This window comes from Cydia amplana, chromosome 7, assembly GCF_948474715.1.
Source record: "Cydia amplana chromosome 7, ilCydAmpl1.1, whole genome shotgun sequence".
Taxonomy (NCBI): domain Eukaryota; kingdom Metazoa; phylum Arthropoda; class Insecta; order Lepidoptera; family Tortricidae; genus Cydia; species Cydia amplana.
Genome location: NC_086075.1, coordinates 11,992,275 through 12,011,472, shown reverse-complemented (window position 1 = coordinate 12,011,472; position 19,198 = coordinate 11,992,275). Strand labels below are relative to the sequence as shown.

At 40.1% G+C, this 19,198-nt stretch overlaps 5 protein-coding genes across 5 annotated transcripts; 3 read left to right on the top strand and 2 right to left on the bottom strand.

Annotated features, from left to right (window-relative positions):
• The first annotated feature begins 199 nt into the window (after positions 1-199).
• On the top strand, positions 200-1,101 carry LOC134649480 (UPF0389 protein CG9231). The gene is made up of 3 exons (XM_063504236.1): positions 200-507; positions 719-941; positions 1,001-1,101. Exons 1-2 carry the CDS (start codon positions 305-307, stop codon positions 927-929), a joined length of 414 nt encoding a protein of 137 aa, XP_063360306.1. The 5' UTR covers positions 200-304; the 3' UTR covers positions 930-941; positions 1,001-1,101.
• Positions 1,058-3,127, bottom strand: LOC134649481 (protein MIX23). Its single transcript, XM_063504237.1, has 3 exons — positions 2,968-3,127; positions 2,468-2,740; positions 1,058-1,233 (listed from the first exon to the last, which is right to left on the bottom strand). The coding sequence occupies exons 1-3, from the start codon at positions 2,995-2,997 to the stop codon at positions 1,126-1,128; spliced, it is 411 nt and encodes a 136-aa protein (XP_063360307.1). The 5' UTR covers positions 2,998-3,127; the 3' UTR covers positions 1,058-1,125.
• A 1,023-nt stretch (positions 3,128-4,150) lies between these two features.
• Positions 4,151-7,328, top strand: LOC134649479 (large ribosomal subunit protein eL24). Its single transcript, XM_063504235.1, has 5 exons — positions 4,151-4,227; positions 4,353-4,428; positions 4,615-4,700; positions 5,394-5,555; positions 7,162-7,328. The coding sequence occupies exons 1-5, from the start codon at positions 4,223-4,225 to the stop codon at positions 7,298-7,300; spliced, it is 468 nt and encodes a 155-aa protein (XP_063360305.1). The 5' UTR covers positions 4,151-4,222; the 3' UTR covers positions 7,301-7,328.
• A 1,248-nt stretch (positions 7,329-8,576) lies between these two features.
• LOC134649477 (ATP synthase subunit beta, mitochondrial) lies at positions 8,577-10,493 on the bottom strand. Its single transcript, XM_063504233.1, has one exon. The coding sequence runs from the start codon at positions 10,380-10,382 to the stop codon at positions 8,838-8,840; it is 1,545 nt and encodes a 514-aa protein (XP_063360303.1). The 5' UTR covers positions 10,383-10,493; the 3' UTR covers positions 8,577-8,837.
• Positions 10,494-11,431: 938 nt separating this feature from the next.
• On the top strand, positions 11,432-18,407 carry LOC134649478 (60S ribosomal export protein NMD3). Its single transcript, XM_063504234.1, has 9 exons — positions 11,432-11,579; positions 11,728-11,862; positions 12,091-12,241; positions 12,802-13,045; positions 13,493-13,786; positions 14,216-14,325; positions 15,027-15,184; positions 16,564-16,746; positions 18,190-18,407. The coding sequence occupies exons 1-9, from the start codon at positions 11,530-11,532 to the stop codon at positions 18,374-18,376; spliced, it is 1,512 nt and encodes a 503-aa protein (XP_063360304.1). The 5' UTR covers positions 11,432-11,529; the 3' UTR covers positions 18,377-18,407.
• Positions 18,408-19,198: the final 791 nt, after the last annotated feature.

The window sequence follows — 19,198 nt, the reverse complement described above, 5'->3', positions numbered from 1 at the left end:
ATCTTCTGTCCTTTACTTGCAGGTATTATGCGTATCAGCTTGTCCTGCTGTCAAAAACTACTAATACTAAAGTCGTAATACACTACCGCACCGCACCGCCGCCTAATAACATTAGACGAACTTTTCTGATTTGCACAAATCTTTGCACACGAAGTTGCATTTTGTGTGGTGTCGTGGTGTGTGCAACATACTTTATCAACTCTACTGTCAAGTGTCAAATGATGAGCAAGGGGGAAGGAGGAAAATTACACTTTGTCATTGTTTTTAATTCGACGAGCGAAGTACTACTGTGTGCGTTTTAAAAATGATTAAACACTTTTTTCCGAGAACAACTACGTTATGTTTTGTGAGAAGGATGTGTACTCCAGCCACCCCGCCTCCGACACCGGTATCGGGCTCGTCTTCTGGTTCTATGTCGAAGAGATACCGACCAACAGATTTTCAGAAGTTTATCCTTGTTTGGACCAAGAAGTATAAGAGCAAGGAGGAAATCCCGACATTTGTCTCGTAAGTACATTGATTCTTACAAGCTTAATGGTCAGTTTTATTCTAGGAAATGATGATGTTATGCAATATTGTTTAATAGTCTAGTTGTGTGATTATAGAAAAATCTGAAGGTCGACGGTGTTGTTCTATTGTGAGCGTAGACATTAACAACCTTGTATTAACTGCAACTGATAAGCTGCAACATCTAGTAATCTACTTTGTATCATTTCAGAGCTGAAATTATTGAAAGGTCCCGTAGTGAAGCTCGCATTAAAATCGCAAATGTTCTCATGATCCTCACTGCTCTCGCAAGTTTTGGCGCCATTTTGGCAGGAAAGGCAGCGGCAAAGAGAGGAGAATCTGTCCATCAAATGAACATGGACTTCCACAAACAATATAGAGCCGAGCAGGCCGAAAAGGAAGCAGCAGCTGCTGCTAAGTAGAACATGACAAGAGTCATTGAGCCATACCAGCCCAAATATTGTAGTCATTAAATTGCTACACCTGCTTGCAGGTTTTAATAAGTGTTGTGTACTTTAGATATTATTAGCATTGAATCAAATAAAACAGCTTATAACTCAAATCTATTTATAATATATACACTATAGGCTCAAAAACAATTATTTCAATTCTCAGTCTTCATAAGTTGTCAGGCTTGTAATAGCTTCTACACTTCTCTGTAAACAGCTTTGTTGTTTTTTCACGGATCACCTCTTCCACACTCAGTTCAGTTTGCAGAAGACGTAGCTGTGGAGAAACCGATGATATTTATAAGCATAATAATGTATAATTTTATATTAAAGGAAAGGAGGAGGTTTTTGTAGTATCGCTTACTGACGTATCTGCTTGATAAAAAATTGGTAATAATATATTTTTTAATAATAAATATACAAATATTTTAAGACTTATCACCATTTTGACTTAGTTCCCGTGGGGTTTTTTTTATGATTGGTCTATGACCTTGGATAACCTAGAAGAAAGTTCTAAAAACTATATAGATATGAACCTTATAGCATTGCACAATACAGCATTATTGGCAATGTGCAACTTAAATGAGAGTTGGCTGACTAAAAATAAACAAGCGCTTGGGCATCTAAATATAAAATTCCTCACATGTCTGGCCAATGTTCTATACAATGTTTTTTTATCTTCAGGAAAACTATTGAAGTTGCAAGAACCAACAAATAACACATTTCATCTGTAGGTGTAGTGTAGATTGAGCTATCTAAGTAGGGTAGGTGCTTTAGTTTTCGTCCTGCTATAGTTTTCGTCCACTTGACGAAATTTGAATACAAACCTGGTGCACAAATTTGTACTTATTGCAATCCTTAATGTCAAAACAATATACTACATAAAAATGATATTTCGCAGGTAGGAAATTAATAATCAAATAAATTATTTGCAAATCTGTCAAGTGGACGAAAACTAGAGCATGGACGGAAACTAGCGCAATGACCCTATAACACATCTCTTTTCAACTCCATGTGTTAGATAGAGACTTAGAGGTTGCAGGTGTTTATGAAACAACCTACTGGTTTTAAGAAATTACAGAATAGTCCTACTGAATCTATCTTATCTTCTGTTAACACTTTGACACTCTTATCTATATGCCTGTTTCTAAATGTAGACACACATATTTTTTTTACGTTTGGATCATAGTAAATAGAAGCATGCATATACTACATTAAAAAAAAACAACCAGTACAAACACTGGTTATTTAAGTGATCAGAATAAGTTTAACACATTCAGTGCCGATATTTTATGATTTCGTTCCCAGGTCAGATGACCTGATAGTAGGGATCATGGTACTACAGTTTTACATGACGAAATTTTTGTGGCCTGGCGCAGAAGTCTTGTTTGGCTGGGTGGCAATGAATGTGTTAAGTAAATGTGGGTAATTCATTTGCATTTAAAGGTCACAGTAACTTAAAATTATTACAGTGATAGTTTTTATCGTGATATTCAAACACCTGTAATTACCTTCCGTTGTTCTGCCTTTAAAGTTTTCAAAACATCATAATCATCAGGCCTCTCTTCCTTAGCTGCCCTTAATTTTTTTACCGTATCAGCAGTAGACACTATGCAATTTTTAATGACAGCTTCCCGGTCAGTATGCCCCTTCTGAATCTGCGAATACAAGTCTGCACATGCCGAGGTTGCATCTATTTTATTTCTAAAGGACTCAGTGGGGAGGGATGTATTGAGTGCATACACTATCTTGTCGTCTAAAACACGCATCTTCTTCAGGACATCCTAAAACAATAAAATTAACCAAGGTTTGAATACTATAGCTTTAGAAAACTATTTTGTTCACTCATGTCTAACAGTAGTACGATTTTATTATAAGCAATCATAAATACCTACAAGATTCTGATAAGTAAGTTTCACCCCTGTGGCAAAATATCAAAACAAATTATTGTACGATAATGATAAGGATTTCTACCGGCCTGTTCTAATTTTAGATACCATATTTACGTTACCTGAAACTCAGAAAAATCTGGACAAAACATTGCAACGCTTCCACTAATACAAATTTGTAAAGGATTGAGTATTTTTTCAACTCACAATGTTTATTTAAACTAATTAGATAACACAACTTTGATTCATTTTCGATTCGACTGCAATATTTTAGGTTAGAACGTTTTGAAACTATCAATCCGTGGCATTGGCATAGGCAGATGTTATAGCCTGAGATGTAAATGATGCAGTATTTTTTCCAGTATATAGTGTAAGTAATTTAATATGCCTAATTTGATCGCTTCGTTATCATATTGGTAATATACTCATTATATTTAAACATACATCAGGAAAATAATTAATTATTTAAATAATTCGGCGAATTGTAGAATTTGAACGATCTTCTAGTGCTGCTAGGTAAAAAAAACACCAAAGATTATCTTAAAAAAGCATATTTCTTGAACAACTATCAGGGTCTACCAACATGAGAAGTTTAAATAAAAGTGCAACAACAAGTACAACAACAACAATAAGTACACAATTATTTTTTATAATTTTGGTAACCATTGATCTGCTGCATTGCTTTAAATACAGGAGATTACTATTATTTCCATTTATTTCAAAACTCTAGAAAGTGTAGCTTCCTCATGTTGTTGAACTTGATTTTGATTTTGAACTTGGCGTTAATATGGATGGCTATAAACATGAATCTAGTATAACTGGATTGGGCATGAGTGGTGGGGATAACTGACAGAACGGGATAGTCTTATGTCGCACCTTTAGAATTATACTGACCTTATCCAAAATTTACGGATTTTGAGTTTCACTTATAAAAAGTCCTAAAATTATAAACCTCATCGAACCTTAATACAAAAGCGGCCCAATATAGGGTAGAAAGGGATAGACTAAGACTTCGGTCTTTTTACATTGATTTGATACATTGTATCTTTCAGTAGGAGTAGCAGCGAAAGCGCTATTATTGTTTGTCCTTGTCACGGTCTCACATCTTGTTTTATTCCCCCCGTAAATTGACCACCGTGATTGGTCGAATTCATTTGTTGCCCCCATAACCAATAAATTCGACCAATCATAGCGGCACAATGCGACGCTATGATTGGTCGAATTTATATGTTTTGTCCCTCACGGAGGCACGCGTAGACCACTTCTATAGGATGCTACCTTCTATGGCTATATAATCATAAGTTATTTTTCTGATTCTGTGGTTTAGTTGTGACAACTCCGAATGTTTGACAGTTCTTTCGCGTTTGACAATTCAAAATGAAGTACGTTTTTGCAAATTCTAATTTATATCTTAATGTATTTGTGTAATCTTGAAACGATTTCTCATTCAATTTAAGACATAATCAAAATCCGTGTTTCTTTCTTACTATGTTTGAATTATTTTCAGGATCGGTCTGTGCGCGTATAGTGGATTCAAGATCTATCCCGGCCATGGGAAAACTATGGTCAAAGTGGATGGCAAGGTAAATATTCTATTACGTTTAAACCCTAATCTAAACTGTGGTTAAAAGACAAGGTGTTTAATTTAATGTTCCTTCAGCAAATGAATATAATAATCATGTTTACATCATTGGTCCTAATATAACCTCTTTGAGTTGAAACCAAGTTTACCTGAGTTTCAGATTATTCATGTATTAATTGTGTTTCAGTCCTTCACATTCTTGAACTCAAAATGTGAGGCCGCCCACTTGATGAGGAGGAATCCTCGTAAAGTGACATGGACTGTGCTCTACAGGTAACATTACAATATTTTGTTATTTAGTTCTAACCTAATCTAGTGGAAATGTGAGTGTCTATAATATTGATTTCCATCTTACCTTCTAACCTGCTACCCTTGTACATGGAACATAATTGGAATTATAATGCTGCTATAGTAACTGAATCTTATGACACCGGCATTATTAAGTACACTAAAATTGACAAAACATGAATCTAATCCATATTTGCATGTTTTGCTATGTTACTTTGGAATGTGTGTTGAACACTGATAACATCAGTATATTAGAACAAATTAAATTATTTTCAGAAAATATTTTAATTTGTCAGGCACCTGCCCCGATAGCAGAGGACGCTGGTTCGATTCCAGCCTGGGGCACTGGAGGCCTTGGTCACTTTTTCTTAGTATATGACATTTATTCAAAGTTTAACATCAGTATGTTGTTGAAATTCATTATTTTTTGTCCTTACAATTATTCCTCCTTATTGTTATTTTTTATCATTTGTATGTATGTAAAAGAGAAAACCTATTATTAAAGTAAATTTAACATGTTCAGTTTCAACAAATTCCTCATGGTCTATGTGAATGTAACCAATCTGTATGAAACTTCCATATCATAATTCAAAAGAAATTAATCAAAATCAAACTGGTGGAACTTGATTCCCTATCACAGTACTCTTATTTTTTTTATAAAAATGCAAATGTCTCTAGGCGCAAGTTCAAGAAGGGTCAGGAAGAAGAGCAGACCAAGAAGCGCACCCGCAGGACCCAGAAATACCAGAGGGCCATTGTTGGTGCCTCCCTCAGCGACATTATGGCCAAGAGGAATATGAAGCCTGAGGTGCGCAAGGCTCAGAGAGACCAGGCCATCAAGTGAGTATACTCTACTGGTATTATTCATAAATACAAGTCTCAATAAGTTATTAATTACGTCTTAATCCATCATTTTGACTTAGAGTCGGACCAAGCTAACTATGCATGGCATTTGCAGTGACCATGAATCTAGTATAACTGGATTGGGCATGAGTGGTGGGACTGGTGGGGATAACTGACAGAACGGGATAGTCTTATGTATCTTTCAGTAGGAGTAGCAGAGAAAGCGCTATTATTCTTTGTCCTTGTCACAGTCTCACATCTTGTTTTATTCCCCACCGTGATTGGTCGAATTCATTTGTTGCCCACCATTGCGACGCTATGATTGGTCGAATTTATATGTTTTGTCCCTCTCGGAGGCACGCATAGACCACTTCTATAGGATGCTACCTTCTATGGCAGTGACAAATAATGCTCTTTCACTTTGTTCTATTCAAGTCAGTGCAAAGTTATAGTTGGTAAAACCAAATTTGTCAGTAAATAAGAACAAAAAAGTTATACTCATCCTTTTCTTTTGGGTGCTAGTACTCGTGTAAGACAAAGATAGTATGATTCTCTCTAAGTTTGAATTGAGACAGTCTTTGATAAACTATAGCTTAGACAGACTATGTATTTGGGTGAATCAACTTTTTCTTGTCACTCGTTGCCATGGTTACGTTCTCTTGGGTCATTCTTTAAAACCTGATTTTTATGCATTTAAATTCATCAAACACGCTTTTTGGTGATACATATAAACCCTTTCCATTGAGGGTCATCTACCAAGCGTGTCAGAAGAAGGTGGTGTACAATGTCTTCTAAAGCCTCGTCTCCATATTGCGCGGCAAACCATCGAACATTGGCTCGCGCGGCAGCCGCGCGCAATGGATACCGGGTTGGCTCGCGAGCCAGCGAGTCGGCTCGCGAGCCAACCCAGTATCCATTACGCGCGGCTGCCGCGCGAGCCAATGTTCGATAGCTTGCCGCGCGATATGGAGACGGGGCTTAACAATCTATGCTACTATTGCCTGTTGGCTGAACGGACAGAATAACAACAAGAAATAGTTGATCCACCCATTTGTAAGAAAAGGATAAATTCTTGAGGCTTGTAATGTTTTATGAATAAGAGGATAATTGTTTGTGTTCTCCTTGTATTAACATTTTCTCAATTGCATGCTAAAGGGGTGTGACATTTGCTTTGGCCACCTAATCCCATTGTACTGGCACTAGTTTTTATGAAAGCTCTCATTTGACCTACCAGCCCAGAGAGGAAACTAGTTGTTTTTGTTATTGATTTACAATTTGATTGACAATTTCTACTTGACCTGCCCTGTGTCCTTGGGACTAGAGTGAGTTCCATCTTCAAAAAGCTGTTGTAAATTAAAAACAAAAAAGTTATGTTTCTTACTTACTGACTGACAACACACAGCCCGCAGATATAGAAGTTTCGAAGTTGTTCAACATAACCTAAATGTTTATTTACCTTGAAATTGCCATTAAATTTACAGAGAAAAAAAATCGATAAGCAAAAACTCAGGATTATTATAATCTAAGTGGCTATTATTGCCCTTCATGGCCTCCATCTTGTACTTGTTTTAGTTTTAATTAATAAACACCTTAACTTTCCCAGGGCTGCCAAGGAACAGAAAAAGTCTACCAAGGCCGCCAAGAAGACTACCGCTCCCCCCACAAAGGCGAAGGCTGCCCCCAAGGCTAAGGCCGCTAAAGTGAGCCAGAAGTCCGCGCCTCGCGTTGGTGGAAAGCGATAAGACCTTTGTAATTAAACATCTAAGCTAACATTGTTTTTTTTTTTCTATTCCCGATGAGTTCTTTCACTGACATCAAGAACCATACCACTACTTGCAAGCAGTCGTCCTAAATACAACACGACTACGCGATTATTGTAAACTCGCCCTTATTTTTACTCGTTCGAACGCGCGATCAAACTCGAATAGGTGTCCTAATTGACAATACGAACGCGCAATCAAAGAGATTATGTCGAATCTAGATTCATGCAAATACCTGTGTCCAGAGGGCCTACCGCGAACCACGTTCGACGTGTTGGCTCTCTGTCGCACTTTTGAATTCGTACGTAAGTGTGACAGGGAGACAACACGTCGAACGTGGTTCGCGGTAGGCCCTGACTCCTGATATTGGCGTGTCTGCGTCCAATGGGGTTGGCAACTGCCAAAGGTTTGCATAGATGGCGCCATCAGCTTGCCCCTTTTTCTAGTTTTTATTTCCACTTAAGAAATTCGATATAATGTGGTCAAAGGTCTGTTTGATTTCAAACATAGGCAGAGAGAATCATACTATCTTTGTCTAACACTATACTTCGTTTTTTTAGCATTAGAAATAAGGTAAACAATCTTGATGTGTCTTTTAATTGAAAAACATTTTAAAAATAAGTTACGGTAAATATGTAACAATTATGTCTCTAATACGATCTTTTATAGTCTTCTGCTTTCATAAGTAATAGTTATTGATTTTTAAAGAGTGTTTTTCAATTAAAAGACATGTCAAAATCGCTTACCTTCTTTCAAGTTCTTTCTAATGCTAAAAAAACGAACTATACAGTACTAGCACCCAAAAGAAAAGGATGAGTATAGTTTTTTTTGTTCCTATTTACTGACAAGTTTTGGTTGACGCAGTATAATTAATGTAGCGATCAATAAAGACCGTGCGTGGGTCCGCCATCTCTTGACCTGAATCGAAAATAATCTACGCTTCTAAGCATGTGCTGCCCCCTACACTTCACGCCGCTCTATTTCGGTCTGCCATCTGGTGGCTTAAATCTATAAATTTAAACTTGGCAATGCTTCGCGCTAATGAATAGGGGGCTTCTGTGCTGCCGTCTACAGTTCCTCATCCACGCTCCCCACGGAAAAGTGACTTTAATAATAGGATTAATAGGTTTTCTCTTTTACATATGTATGTAATAGGATTAATAGGTTTTCTCTTTTACTTTGTATGTACAAAGTAATTTGTTTTGTGACGTTCCCTATATGATATGATCATATCTCAAAGGTAAAAAAAAAACAAATATATTCTTTTACAATTTTATTTGCGACAAAATGCACCGCAAAGTAACATGTATTCGATTCAGACATTACATGATTCAGTTGGATTTTTCTTCAGATATTTACAATATTTGTACTACTTCCATAATTACTATAATTGGAATACATTATTTAAAATGTTATAGCAATGGAAACTACTACTGAACAAAACAGTCCTTTCCCTTGGTTACTCTTTCCAATAAATAGACTATTATTCTTCCTTACACTACTTGATTGATACATTTATTTAGGTGTTCTTGGCTAGAGTCTCGGCCTTGGCTACAACTTCCTCGATGGGCCCGACCATGTAGAAGGCGACCTCGGGCAGGTGGTCGTACTCGCCCTGCAGGATCTTGGAGAAGCCCTTGATGGTCTCCTCGAGCGGCACCAGCTTGCCGGCGTGGCCAGTGAACACCTCGGCCACCTGGAAGGGCTGCGACAGGAACCTCTGGATCTTGCGCGCGCGCGCCACCGTCAGCTTGTCCTCCTCGGACAACTCGTCCATACCCAGGATGGCGATGATGTCCTGGAGCGACTTGTAGTCCTGCAGGATCTTCTGCACGTCGCGGGCGACGTTGTAGTGCTCGGCGCCGATGATGTTGGGGTCCATGATACGCGAGGTGGAGTCGAGAGGGTCCACGGCGGGGTAGATGCCCAGCTCGGCGATGGCACGCGACAGCACAGTCGTGGCGTCCAAGTGAGCGAAGGTGGTGGCCGGGGCGGGGTCAGTCAAGTCATCAGCGGGCACGTAGATGGCCTGTACTGAGGTGATGGAGCCCTTCTTGGTGGTGGTGATTCTCTCCTGCATAGTACCCATGTCAGTGGCCAAGGTCGGCTGGTAACCCACAGCAGATGGGATACGACCCAGCAGGGCAGACACTTCAGAACCAGCCTGAGTGAAACGGAAGATGTTGTCAATGAAGAGCAGCACGTCCTGACCCTCCTGGTCTCGGAAGTACTCGGCCACAGTGAGACCGGTAAGGGCGACACGGGCACGGGCGCCTGGGGGCTCGTTCATCTGGCCGTACACCAGCGACACCTTGGAGGTCTTGTCCTTGAGGGAGATGACACCGGACTCAATCATTTCCTGGTACAGATCGTTACCCTCGCGTGTGCGCTCGCCCACGCCGGCGAACACGGAGTAACCACCGTGAGCCTTGGCCACGTTGTTAATGAGCTCCATGATGAGTACGGTCTTGCCGACACCGGCGCCGCCGAACAGGCCGATCTTTCCTCCCTTGGCGTAGGGCGCCAGCAGGTCCACGACCTTGATGCCGGTGACCAGGATCTCTTGCTCCACGCTCATGTCCACGAACTCGGGCGCCTCGGCGTGGATGGCCGCCGTCTTGTCGGTGGGGATGGGGCCGCGCTCGTCGATGGGCTCACCGATCACGTTCATGATGCGCCCGAGCGTCTCTACGCCCACGGGAATGCGGATGGGTGAACCGCAATCGTACACGGGCTGTCCGCGCACCAAACCCTCGGTACCGTCCATGGCGATGGTGCGCACCGTGTTTTCTCCCAAGTGCTGCGCCACCTCCAGCACGAGCCGGGGCTGCCTGTTCTGCACTTCCAGGGCATTGAGGATGGGAGGCAGGTTGTCTTCGAACTGTACGTCTACAACGGCACCGATGACAGCAACTACTTTACCTTGTGCCTTGCCTGCGGCCTTCGCTGCATAATCACGTTTGTTGACCAGAGCTCCAGCGACTAAAGGTGTCTTGTCGGCTACAGATTTGTCCACTACCGACTTCGCGGCCAAACGACCGGCTCTACAGGCGGTAGAGAACATTTTCGTATATAAATTTGATCGATCGAATAGGAAAATTCAAAAGGGTCACGCTCACTGAAAAATTTACGTAAGCGGCAGCAAGTGTGAGACGATGAGGAGGAGAGGGGAAGGTTGCGGCAGGGCGGGGGCGAGTAGAGTGTCACAGAGTAGATAAAGATGTGATCTAATTTGGTAGCCGTAACAGACTACCGTACCGCACCGCGACCTTGGTGCGGAGGGGCGCACTAAGGAATCATTCGCACGAGCGCTTTTTCAACGCGTTTTAAAAAAGCGTTTGAAGTGGATTCCAGACGAGACAATTTTTCGCCAATCTGATGAAATTGTCCGTCCGAATCAGGCCGTGCGGACGCAAACTCTAATTTGATTCCCCGATCAAATCAGCAGGTGCGGACACAAAAATGCCAATTTTCGAAGTTATTATCTATGGAATTCAAATTCGTGATTAAATTGTGTACGTGTGGATGCTAGATGGGTTTGGCGCCAATTATTTAATTTCCTGATCAAGTCGGTCGATTTACCCAGCTCGTCTGGATACGGCTTCAAATGACACAAATGGATACGAAATATTTAAGGCGTGTCCAGACGAGGATGATTTTTCGCCAATCGAATTTCGCACTTTTATAATTTAGAACGCTCCAATATCGCCATAAAACTGCAATTGGTGATTAAATTGGAGAATGACGCCAATTTATTTTCTGATCAAATCGGTCGATATAATCATCCCGTCTGGACTTCACTTTATTCACAAAATGGCAGTGGTGCTTTTTTATCAAGCGTTTTTGGATTATACTTGGTCAAGCAGATCTTGTCAGTAGAAAAAGGCGGCATATTTTAAAATGTAGGCGCCAAGGGATAATATCGTCCCATAGAAAATTCGAATTTCGCGCCTTTTTTTACTGACAAGATTTGCTTGACCAGCTATATTTACTTTTTTAAAGTGCATTGAAAAAGAAAAAGCGCTCGTGAATATGAGGCCAATGTTTTGTCACATGTGATGCTACGTCATCTGTCACTGTCCCAGTGTTAGTCAAAAGTGTCAAAACACGGAAAACACGCTTGTTTAGTGTGATTTATTGATGATATTTTTCAATAAAACTGTACTTAATATTAAATACCGTAACCATATAATAACTAGACTCCCTGAAAAATGGAGTATATATCTCCAGAAAATGTTACGGCGTCCGACAGCACGCGAATGTAAGTTGTGTTTATTTTTAGGTTAATGTTAAAAGTCCTGTGTTATAATACGTATCTTAATATATCCCCGCTCAATGAAAATCTTTATCAACCTTCTTATACGTCTGCGGTCTTACTTTAATACTGATGGAGTGGTTCGTGTTTTCAGACTATGTTGTCAGTGTGCAGTGCCGATAGAAGCAAATCCCTCAAATATGTGTGTAGCATGTTTGAGGGCTCATGTCGACATTTCTGAGGGTGTCCCTAAACAGGCTACACTCTTCTTCTGCAGAGGATGTGAAAGGTAGATATTTTATTAGTCTATTTTCTTCCATTATCACTTTTAACCCCATGTTCATGCATATTACATTTTATTCAAAGTTACAATACACCCGTACAGGGCTCGGCTAACCGCGGCTACATTTTCAGATCTTCTTCTTGTTCACTGCTAAATTACTATAAATAACGATAATTGCTCGAGTACCTAATTCAAATAAATATCAATAAACAAAATTGTGATAATGATTTTTAGATATCTTCAACCACCAGCAGAGTGGGTGGTGGCTGCACTCGAGTCCCGCGAGCTGCTTGCCCTCTGCCTGAAGCGGCTGAAAGGCCTGAACAGGGTCAAGCTGATAGACGCAGGGTTTGCCTGGACTGAACCCCATTCCAAAAGGATCAAAGTAAAAAAAAATATTAAACTCCTAGAACACTAAACTTTTAGTTTTAAGTTATGTACCCACTGAAAATCAGAGGTATAGGTTGACTAAAGCAGTGTTCTAAATTCTTGCGGAACCCCTGCAGGGGTGTCGCGGAACCCTCCGCGGAACACACTTAGAGTGTGGCTGGTCTATTTTATAGTATTGTCAAACATTATACAAACTGTGATGATAAATAAATATATTTTCTTTCTTTCTTAACACACTAACCGCCAGCAACTCGCTAGGGGAGTTCACTGTTCGTAGGCGCTTTTCACTACATACGGTTTTTCCCGTGTTATCGGCTACGCTCGTAGCTGACCCATTGCTAAAAACTTGTAACCTATAAATCCTATAATACAGAAAATGTTTCTATTAGGGACTTATAGATTGAGTCACGAACACTAGTGCAGTTTTTTATATAAAAATTATGATAATTTAGTTTATTTAGTATATATTATAGAAGGTATGGGTAAAATCAAACTAAAAAATGTTAGGAATAGTCAACCACAATATTGTTCCTTATCCTTCGTATTACCCAACAGGTGAAACTAACAGTACAAGGCGAAGTAATGGGAGGTGCAGTTCTCCAGCAAACTTTCATCGTTGAGTTCAGCATCCAGCACCAGATGTGCGATGCCTGCCACCGCTCCGAGGCTCAAGATTACTGGCGCGCGCTGGTGCAAGTGAGGCAACGCGCGAATAACAGGAAGACATTCTACTATCTTGAGCAGCTGATATTAAAGCATAAGGCGCATGAGAATACACTTGGGATTAAGCCTAATCATGGTTAGTAATTAGTTAGTAAGTAATTTATAATTTACTAGCGTCCGGCCCTGGCTTCGCACGGGTTAACAAATCATACATAAACCTTCCTCTTGAATCACTCTATCTATTAAAATAAAACGCATCAAAATCCGTTGCGTAGTTTTAAAGATCTAACTAAGCATACAGACAGCGGGAAGCAACATCATGGCTGCAAGCAAGATTGTTTTCGTATCCCATGTGAAATAGTAGTTTGTGTTTTATGTTGGCGCATGAGAATACTACAAAGAAAACGATGTGAAACGTATGTAAGTGTAAATGTAGCACGCATTTACTCGCACGTTTCCAGTACAAAAATAGAATCTATAGCTGGACGGTTTCGCGTTGCTGTTTGGGTAACTGCCTAAAAAACGGTTTTTCTGCTCGTGTACTTTGATGTTATGTGATTAATTTATATGATGTAACTTTCAGATGGATTGGACTTCTTCTACACAACAGAAAGCCACGCCCGCAAGATGGTAGATTTCATACAATCCGTGCTTCCCATGAAATGCCAGCATTCCAAGAAGTTAATATCGCACGATATACACAGCAACGTCTACAACTACAAGTTCACATTCAGTATAGAGATTGTGCCGCTGTCTAAAGACAGCGTGGTGTGCCTTCCGAAGAAGTTGTGTCAGCAACTTGGAGGCATTTCACCTATCTGTTTGGTGCACAGAGTTACCAGCACTATACATTTGATAGATGCAAATACTGGGCAGGGTAAGTTGGTCCTAATAAGTTTTAGACGGTAGTGTTACAGGCGACTAATTTGTATCCAGAATTTCCACACATTATTCTTTATTTTAGTTTACTTTTCTTTATCTTATACCTTTAAACGAGCAATACTTGTTTATTTATTTATTTATATAAATCTTATACCCTTAAACGAGCAATTCTTGTTTATTTATTTATTTATATATATATTTCGGGGATCTCGAAAATGGCTCTAACGATTTCGATGAAATTTGCTATAATGGGGTTTTCGGGGACGAAAAATTGATCTAGCTAGGTCTTATCTCTGGGAAAACGCTAATTTATGAGTTTTTATGTGTTTTCCTAGCAAAGCTTGGTCTCCCAGATATTAATGATTTATTCCAGATTGCTCATGCCAACGAAATTAACAATAACTTTAATTCAATTTGTTTTTAGTGTGTGATGTCTCAGCTACCGTGTACTGGAGGAACCCATTCAATCCAATTTGCAATCCAAAGCAGCTGGTGCAATATATCGTAATGGATATTGATATTTTAAAGGAACATGTAAGTAGTACCTATAAACTATGGTCTGGGTATAATTTTTTTTCTTATACTTATTATTATATCGCCTCATATTTCAATACAACAACAACATTATGATTGTTTAAAAATGAACTTTAATAGTTGCTACATAGGGCTGCGTATGCGGTAAAGGGTTAAGTAGATACCTAAGTTTAAGTTCCCTGTCAACTACCTAGCTTGCATTTATAAACATAAAGGAGCCTCGTCTGCCAACAAACCACTCTGTGGTTTGGCAGATGAATTTATGTAATTAGTTGTAAGCAAGATTTCTGAATAAACGTTTTATTATTATTATTTATGTAAACAGTAATCTGCGCCGTATATTCGTACGTATTCCTTATGAACGTACTAGCTCCCTGACTTCGTCTGCGTTGAATGATGATTTCCGTGATAAAAACTAGGTATCCTCTTATTACCTGGAACTGGAATTATCTCAATTTTTTAGAAAATCATTGTACACAATTGTGGTTATATAGGAATATAAACATGTGGTCTAAACGGCCATTAATTACATCATTTCCGATTTCGTTGAAAAAATGTGACGTCACACCAGGGGCTCCCTGGTGGTCCTCCGGCCGGGAAGGGTTTGCCAAATGTGACAATGTGGGGTCAAAAAACCTAGAAATTCGTATGATGTAATTAATGAATGACCCCTTAGGTAGTAATACTACATTTGTCTTCAGGAAAAGAAGTCATTCCCCGGGCAAGGCATGTTGTCCAACAAGCACGTGGTGGCCGACGTGTGGGTGGTGAAGGCCAGCGAGTTGGGACTCGACGTGAGCCCCGTCCACACTAAGACACATCTTGGACATGTGCTCAAACCTGGTGATACCGTCATGGGGTAAGTTAAGTTTAAAATAGTTATTTACAGTACATATGGCCCTATTTTCACGCACTAAAATAACTATTTCGATACAAGTGCGAAAAAGAGGAAATTCGAAACGAGTGGCGATAAATTAAACACGACAGAAGGGTGTGTTTTAAATCGACACGAGTTGCGAATTACCTATTCGCACGTGTATCGTACAATGTTTTACAGTACATATGGCACTTTAAAGTTTCAACATACGCACAAAAAGTGCTATTTTACGCACTAGTGCGGAAAAGTATATGTACTGTAAAATGCCCCATATGTACTGTAAAATATTTTTATATCTAATCTTGTAACATGCTATTTCTTATATAGTCTTGTATAACGTTTTAAACGTCCTTCATAAGTTGCTTTCTCTTTAATTTTAGTATTAAGCATAAGCATAGACAAATTGATATACTGAAACGCATAAAGTAGGTAAAATCATTGGGGACGCAAATTAAACGCTATTGTTGTTGAAGGAAATGGCGCTGTGCCATATAAATAATTTATGGTAGTTACTAGTTGGATTTCAGATGCTAGCGCTTATTAGTCACCTAGATACCGCATAACGTACGGAACCGTACAGCGTCCACTTTCAGATTGGCGCCCATAATTATTTACCCTACTTTATGAATGCACTCGTACACATGCAGTTCACAAATAAAAATAATATTTTAAAAGAGGCATAGGTATCTGTAAGTTTCAGTGTTACTCTCTGTACAATTTGTACCTACCAATATATATAGAATAGAAACTAGTATAAGTAACGAAACTGGGTCCTGTAACACAGGGTTTCCTAGATCAGGATACAGGGACGTGATTTACTGTATGTCTAAATTTACACAGTAAACTTTTTTCTATTGTTTTTTTTTCAATGGGCTACTTTTTATCCGGCTTAAAAAATCTTTTACAGTACATATGGGGCTACTTTTCCGCACTAGTGCGCAAAATAGCACTTTGCGTGCGTATGTCGAAGCTTTAAAGTGCCATATGTACTGTAAAACGTTGTTCGTTACACGTGCGAATAGGTAATTCGCAACTCGTGTCGATTTAAAACACTCCCTTCGGTCGTGTTTTAATTTATCGCCACTCGTTTCGAATTTCCTCTTTTTCGCACTTGTATCGAAAATAACTATTACAGTACATATGGGGATACTTTTCCGCACTAGTGCGTAAAATAGCACTTTTCGTGCGATGTCAAAAGTTTAAAGGGCCATATGTACTGTAAAACGTTGTTCGATACACGTGCGAATAGGTAATTCGCAACTATTTTGCTATTTTGTTGTAAAATAACTATTTTGTTGCGTGCGTATACCTATATAAAAATGAATCCGCTTTAAAGTTATACATGTGCTTAATTTTTCCAGCTACAACCTCGGCGACTCCAATGTAAACGACTCTAACCTGGACAAGCTCGACCGCTCCGTAGTCCCCGACGTATTCCTAGTCAAGAAGCACTACGGCGGGCGCGCCGCGCGCCGCCGCGCACGCAATTGGAAGCTTAAGCACATGGCCGAAGAACTACATGACGGAGCCAGCTCCACAAACGAGTGAGTTATCATCTATAAAACAGGACCCTACTCAGGGGGGTGTCACTCCGCAGTTTAGGTATATTTGGCCGGCGCGCCCATCGGACAGGCGTATAGCAGTGGGCTGCCGCTCGGCGCGCACGATAATCGTGTCACGTGGCGCTCGCGCAAAATTGAAAATACACAATGGCTTCGAAACTTACTTCCGTGAGAATCAGACATATTATCTCCGGATAAAAAATGTATGTTTACATAATCAACGTTTGTAATTCCTACATATTTATCTTAAAAATTAAATTAAAAAAAAAAAAAAAAATAATAATAATAATAAATCAGTGGGTATAGGTATAAAAACTTGTCAAGTGATAACCCCGTGCCGACACTCACAGCTCGGTCATAAAACTGCGGCGCGCAAAGGAGATTCACGGTTCGTGCGCGGTTATAAGTTTCAATTTTGCTTGCAGGCGGCGATATAGGTGTAATTTTATACCTAAATCTGACTTTTGTGAAGGAGTGAATTTTCTGTACGGTAGTACTATTAGTTATTCTGTGCCCTACCCTAATAGACATTCGTTGGTCTAGAGAGGCAAACTGAACGATCAAAGACGGTCGCGGTAGCACAGGTCTAACCCAGAAAAGTTGTATCGCTCCATCATACCCGACGTGTTCCTAGTTTAAGAGCAATACGCCGAGCGTCCAACTGGAAGCTCAAGGGTCAAGCATTTGACCGAAGAACTTCATGACGGAGCACAAACGAGTCTTGAATACTGTAGCGTTTACAGCTCAAAATTCCTGGTTGTAACCAGTATATTATATACACTCCATATCGCGGACCCGTTCGCAAAGATTACGGGTCGGTGGCACCGTTAAAACATAAGCTAAATCTTATTATCTCTACTGAGTGACGTTGGCCCTTACTTTAGTGTTCGGCCTCAATGGCAAACGCTCAGAGGCGCGTACGATAGAGCGTGCATCGTAGCATAGAAGCCTCCTGGACTGGGACCATACATACGCATACGTTTGCATTTGAGTAACATGGACGTCTAATATGAACTTCGCGTAATCGTGTAACCATTTAGTTCGTTTTTTAGGGTTCCGTACCCAAAGGGTAAAAACGGGACCCTATTACTAAGACTCCGCTGTCCGTCCGTCCGTCTGTCACCAGGCTGTATCTCACGAACCGTGATAGCTAGACAGTTGAAATTTTCACAGATGATGTATTTCTGTTGCCGCTATGACAACAAATACTAAAAACAGAATAAAATAAAGATTTAAGTGGGGCTCCCATACAACAAACGTGATTTTTGACCGAAGTTAAGCAACGTCGGGCGGGGTCAGTACTTGGGTGGGTGACCATTTTTTTTGCTTGTTTTGCTCTATTTTTTGTTGATGGTGCGGAACCCTCTGTGCGAGTCTGACTCGCACTTGGCCGGTTTTTTAAGTCCATTTTTCATTGTTTAACAGCGACTACAACGAGTTCCTCGACGACCTGGAGGAGGACCCGGCCTTCCGGCAGAACATCAACATCTTCAGGCGCGGCGACGCCGTGGCCGTGGACACGGACGAGATAGACCCGTCGCTGCCGCGCATCACGCTGGCAGAGATGCTGGACGATCTCAACATCGAGGACGTGGAAATGAGCGAAGTCTGATTAACTACTTTGTAATCTGGAATACAATAAGTCGTTTCTGTTATGTATTTTGCTAATGCTATTTACATTATTGTCACTTTAAGTCACAGAGAATAACCGGGTCCACACAGAGCGAGCACGCGCGAGGCAATAGGGATGTTGACATGAATCGCGAATATATAACTTGTTATGTTTTTACCATAGCAGGGAATATTAGAACGCGGAAAATCATATTTTGCAAGTGTAAATATGCGTAATAAATTAATTAATAATAATCAAAAGTATTTAAAATAATGCCTAGTATCACGTGACTGCAAACGCCAATCGGAGCGCGTGACGTAATCACAGTGGAATCACCAAAGACAAGTTATAAAACCTGCCTAAGTGTCTACAGATTATCGTACCGAAACGCGATCTTGGTGCGGTGCGGCGCACGAATCGATAGTGTGTAAGGTGGTGCGTTAAGGACGCAGCTATAAGTTAGAGCGAGAAAGAAGGTCGCTGTCCGATGCGGTAGTGTGTTAAGGCTTTAAAAAAAATTGTCAGTTGCCATATAAAGAATTAAAAAAAATGACTGACAGCAGTTTGTTTAAAACCCGTTACGTCATCAAGGTCACGTGACAGTTTGGAGCGTTTAGGCGCGAAATTTAAACACGAAACTTATTATACCTACATGTTTTTTTATTCAAAATTAATGAATATATTTTTTTCTGTAATTATTACGTGTCTATCTACAAAATAAAACCAGTTCCAAAAAATTGTCAACATCCCTATTTCCTCGGGCACAAAACGGCCAGTGTAGACGTGCCTTCCGCGCGCCGCCTCGGTCGAGGCACGTCTACA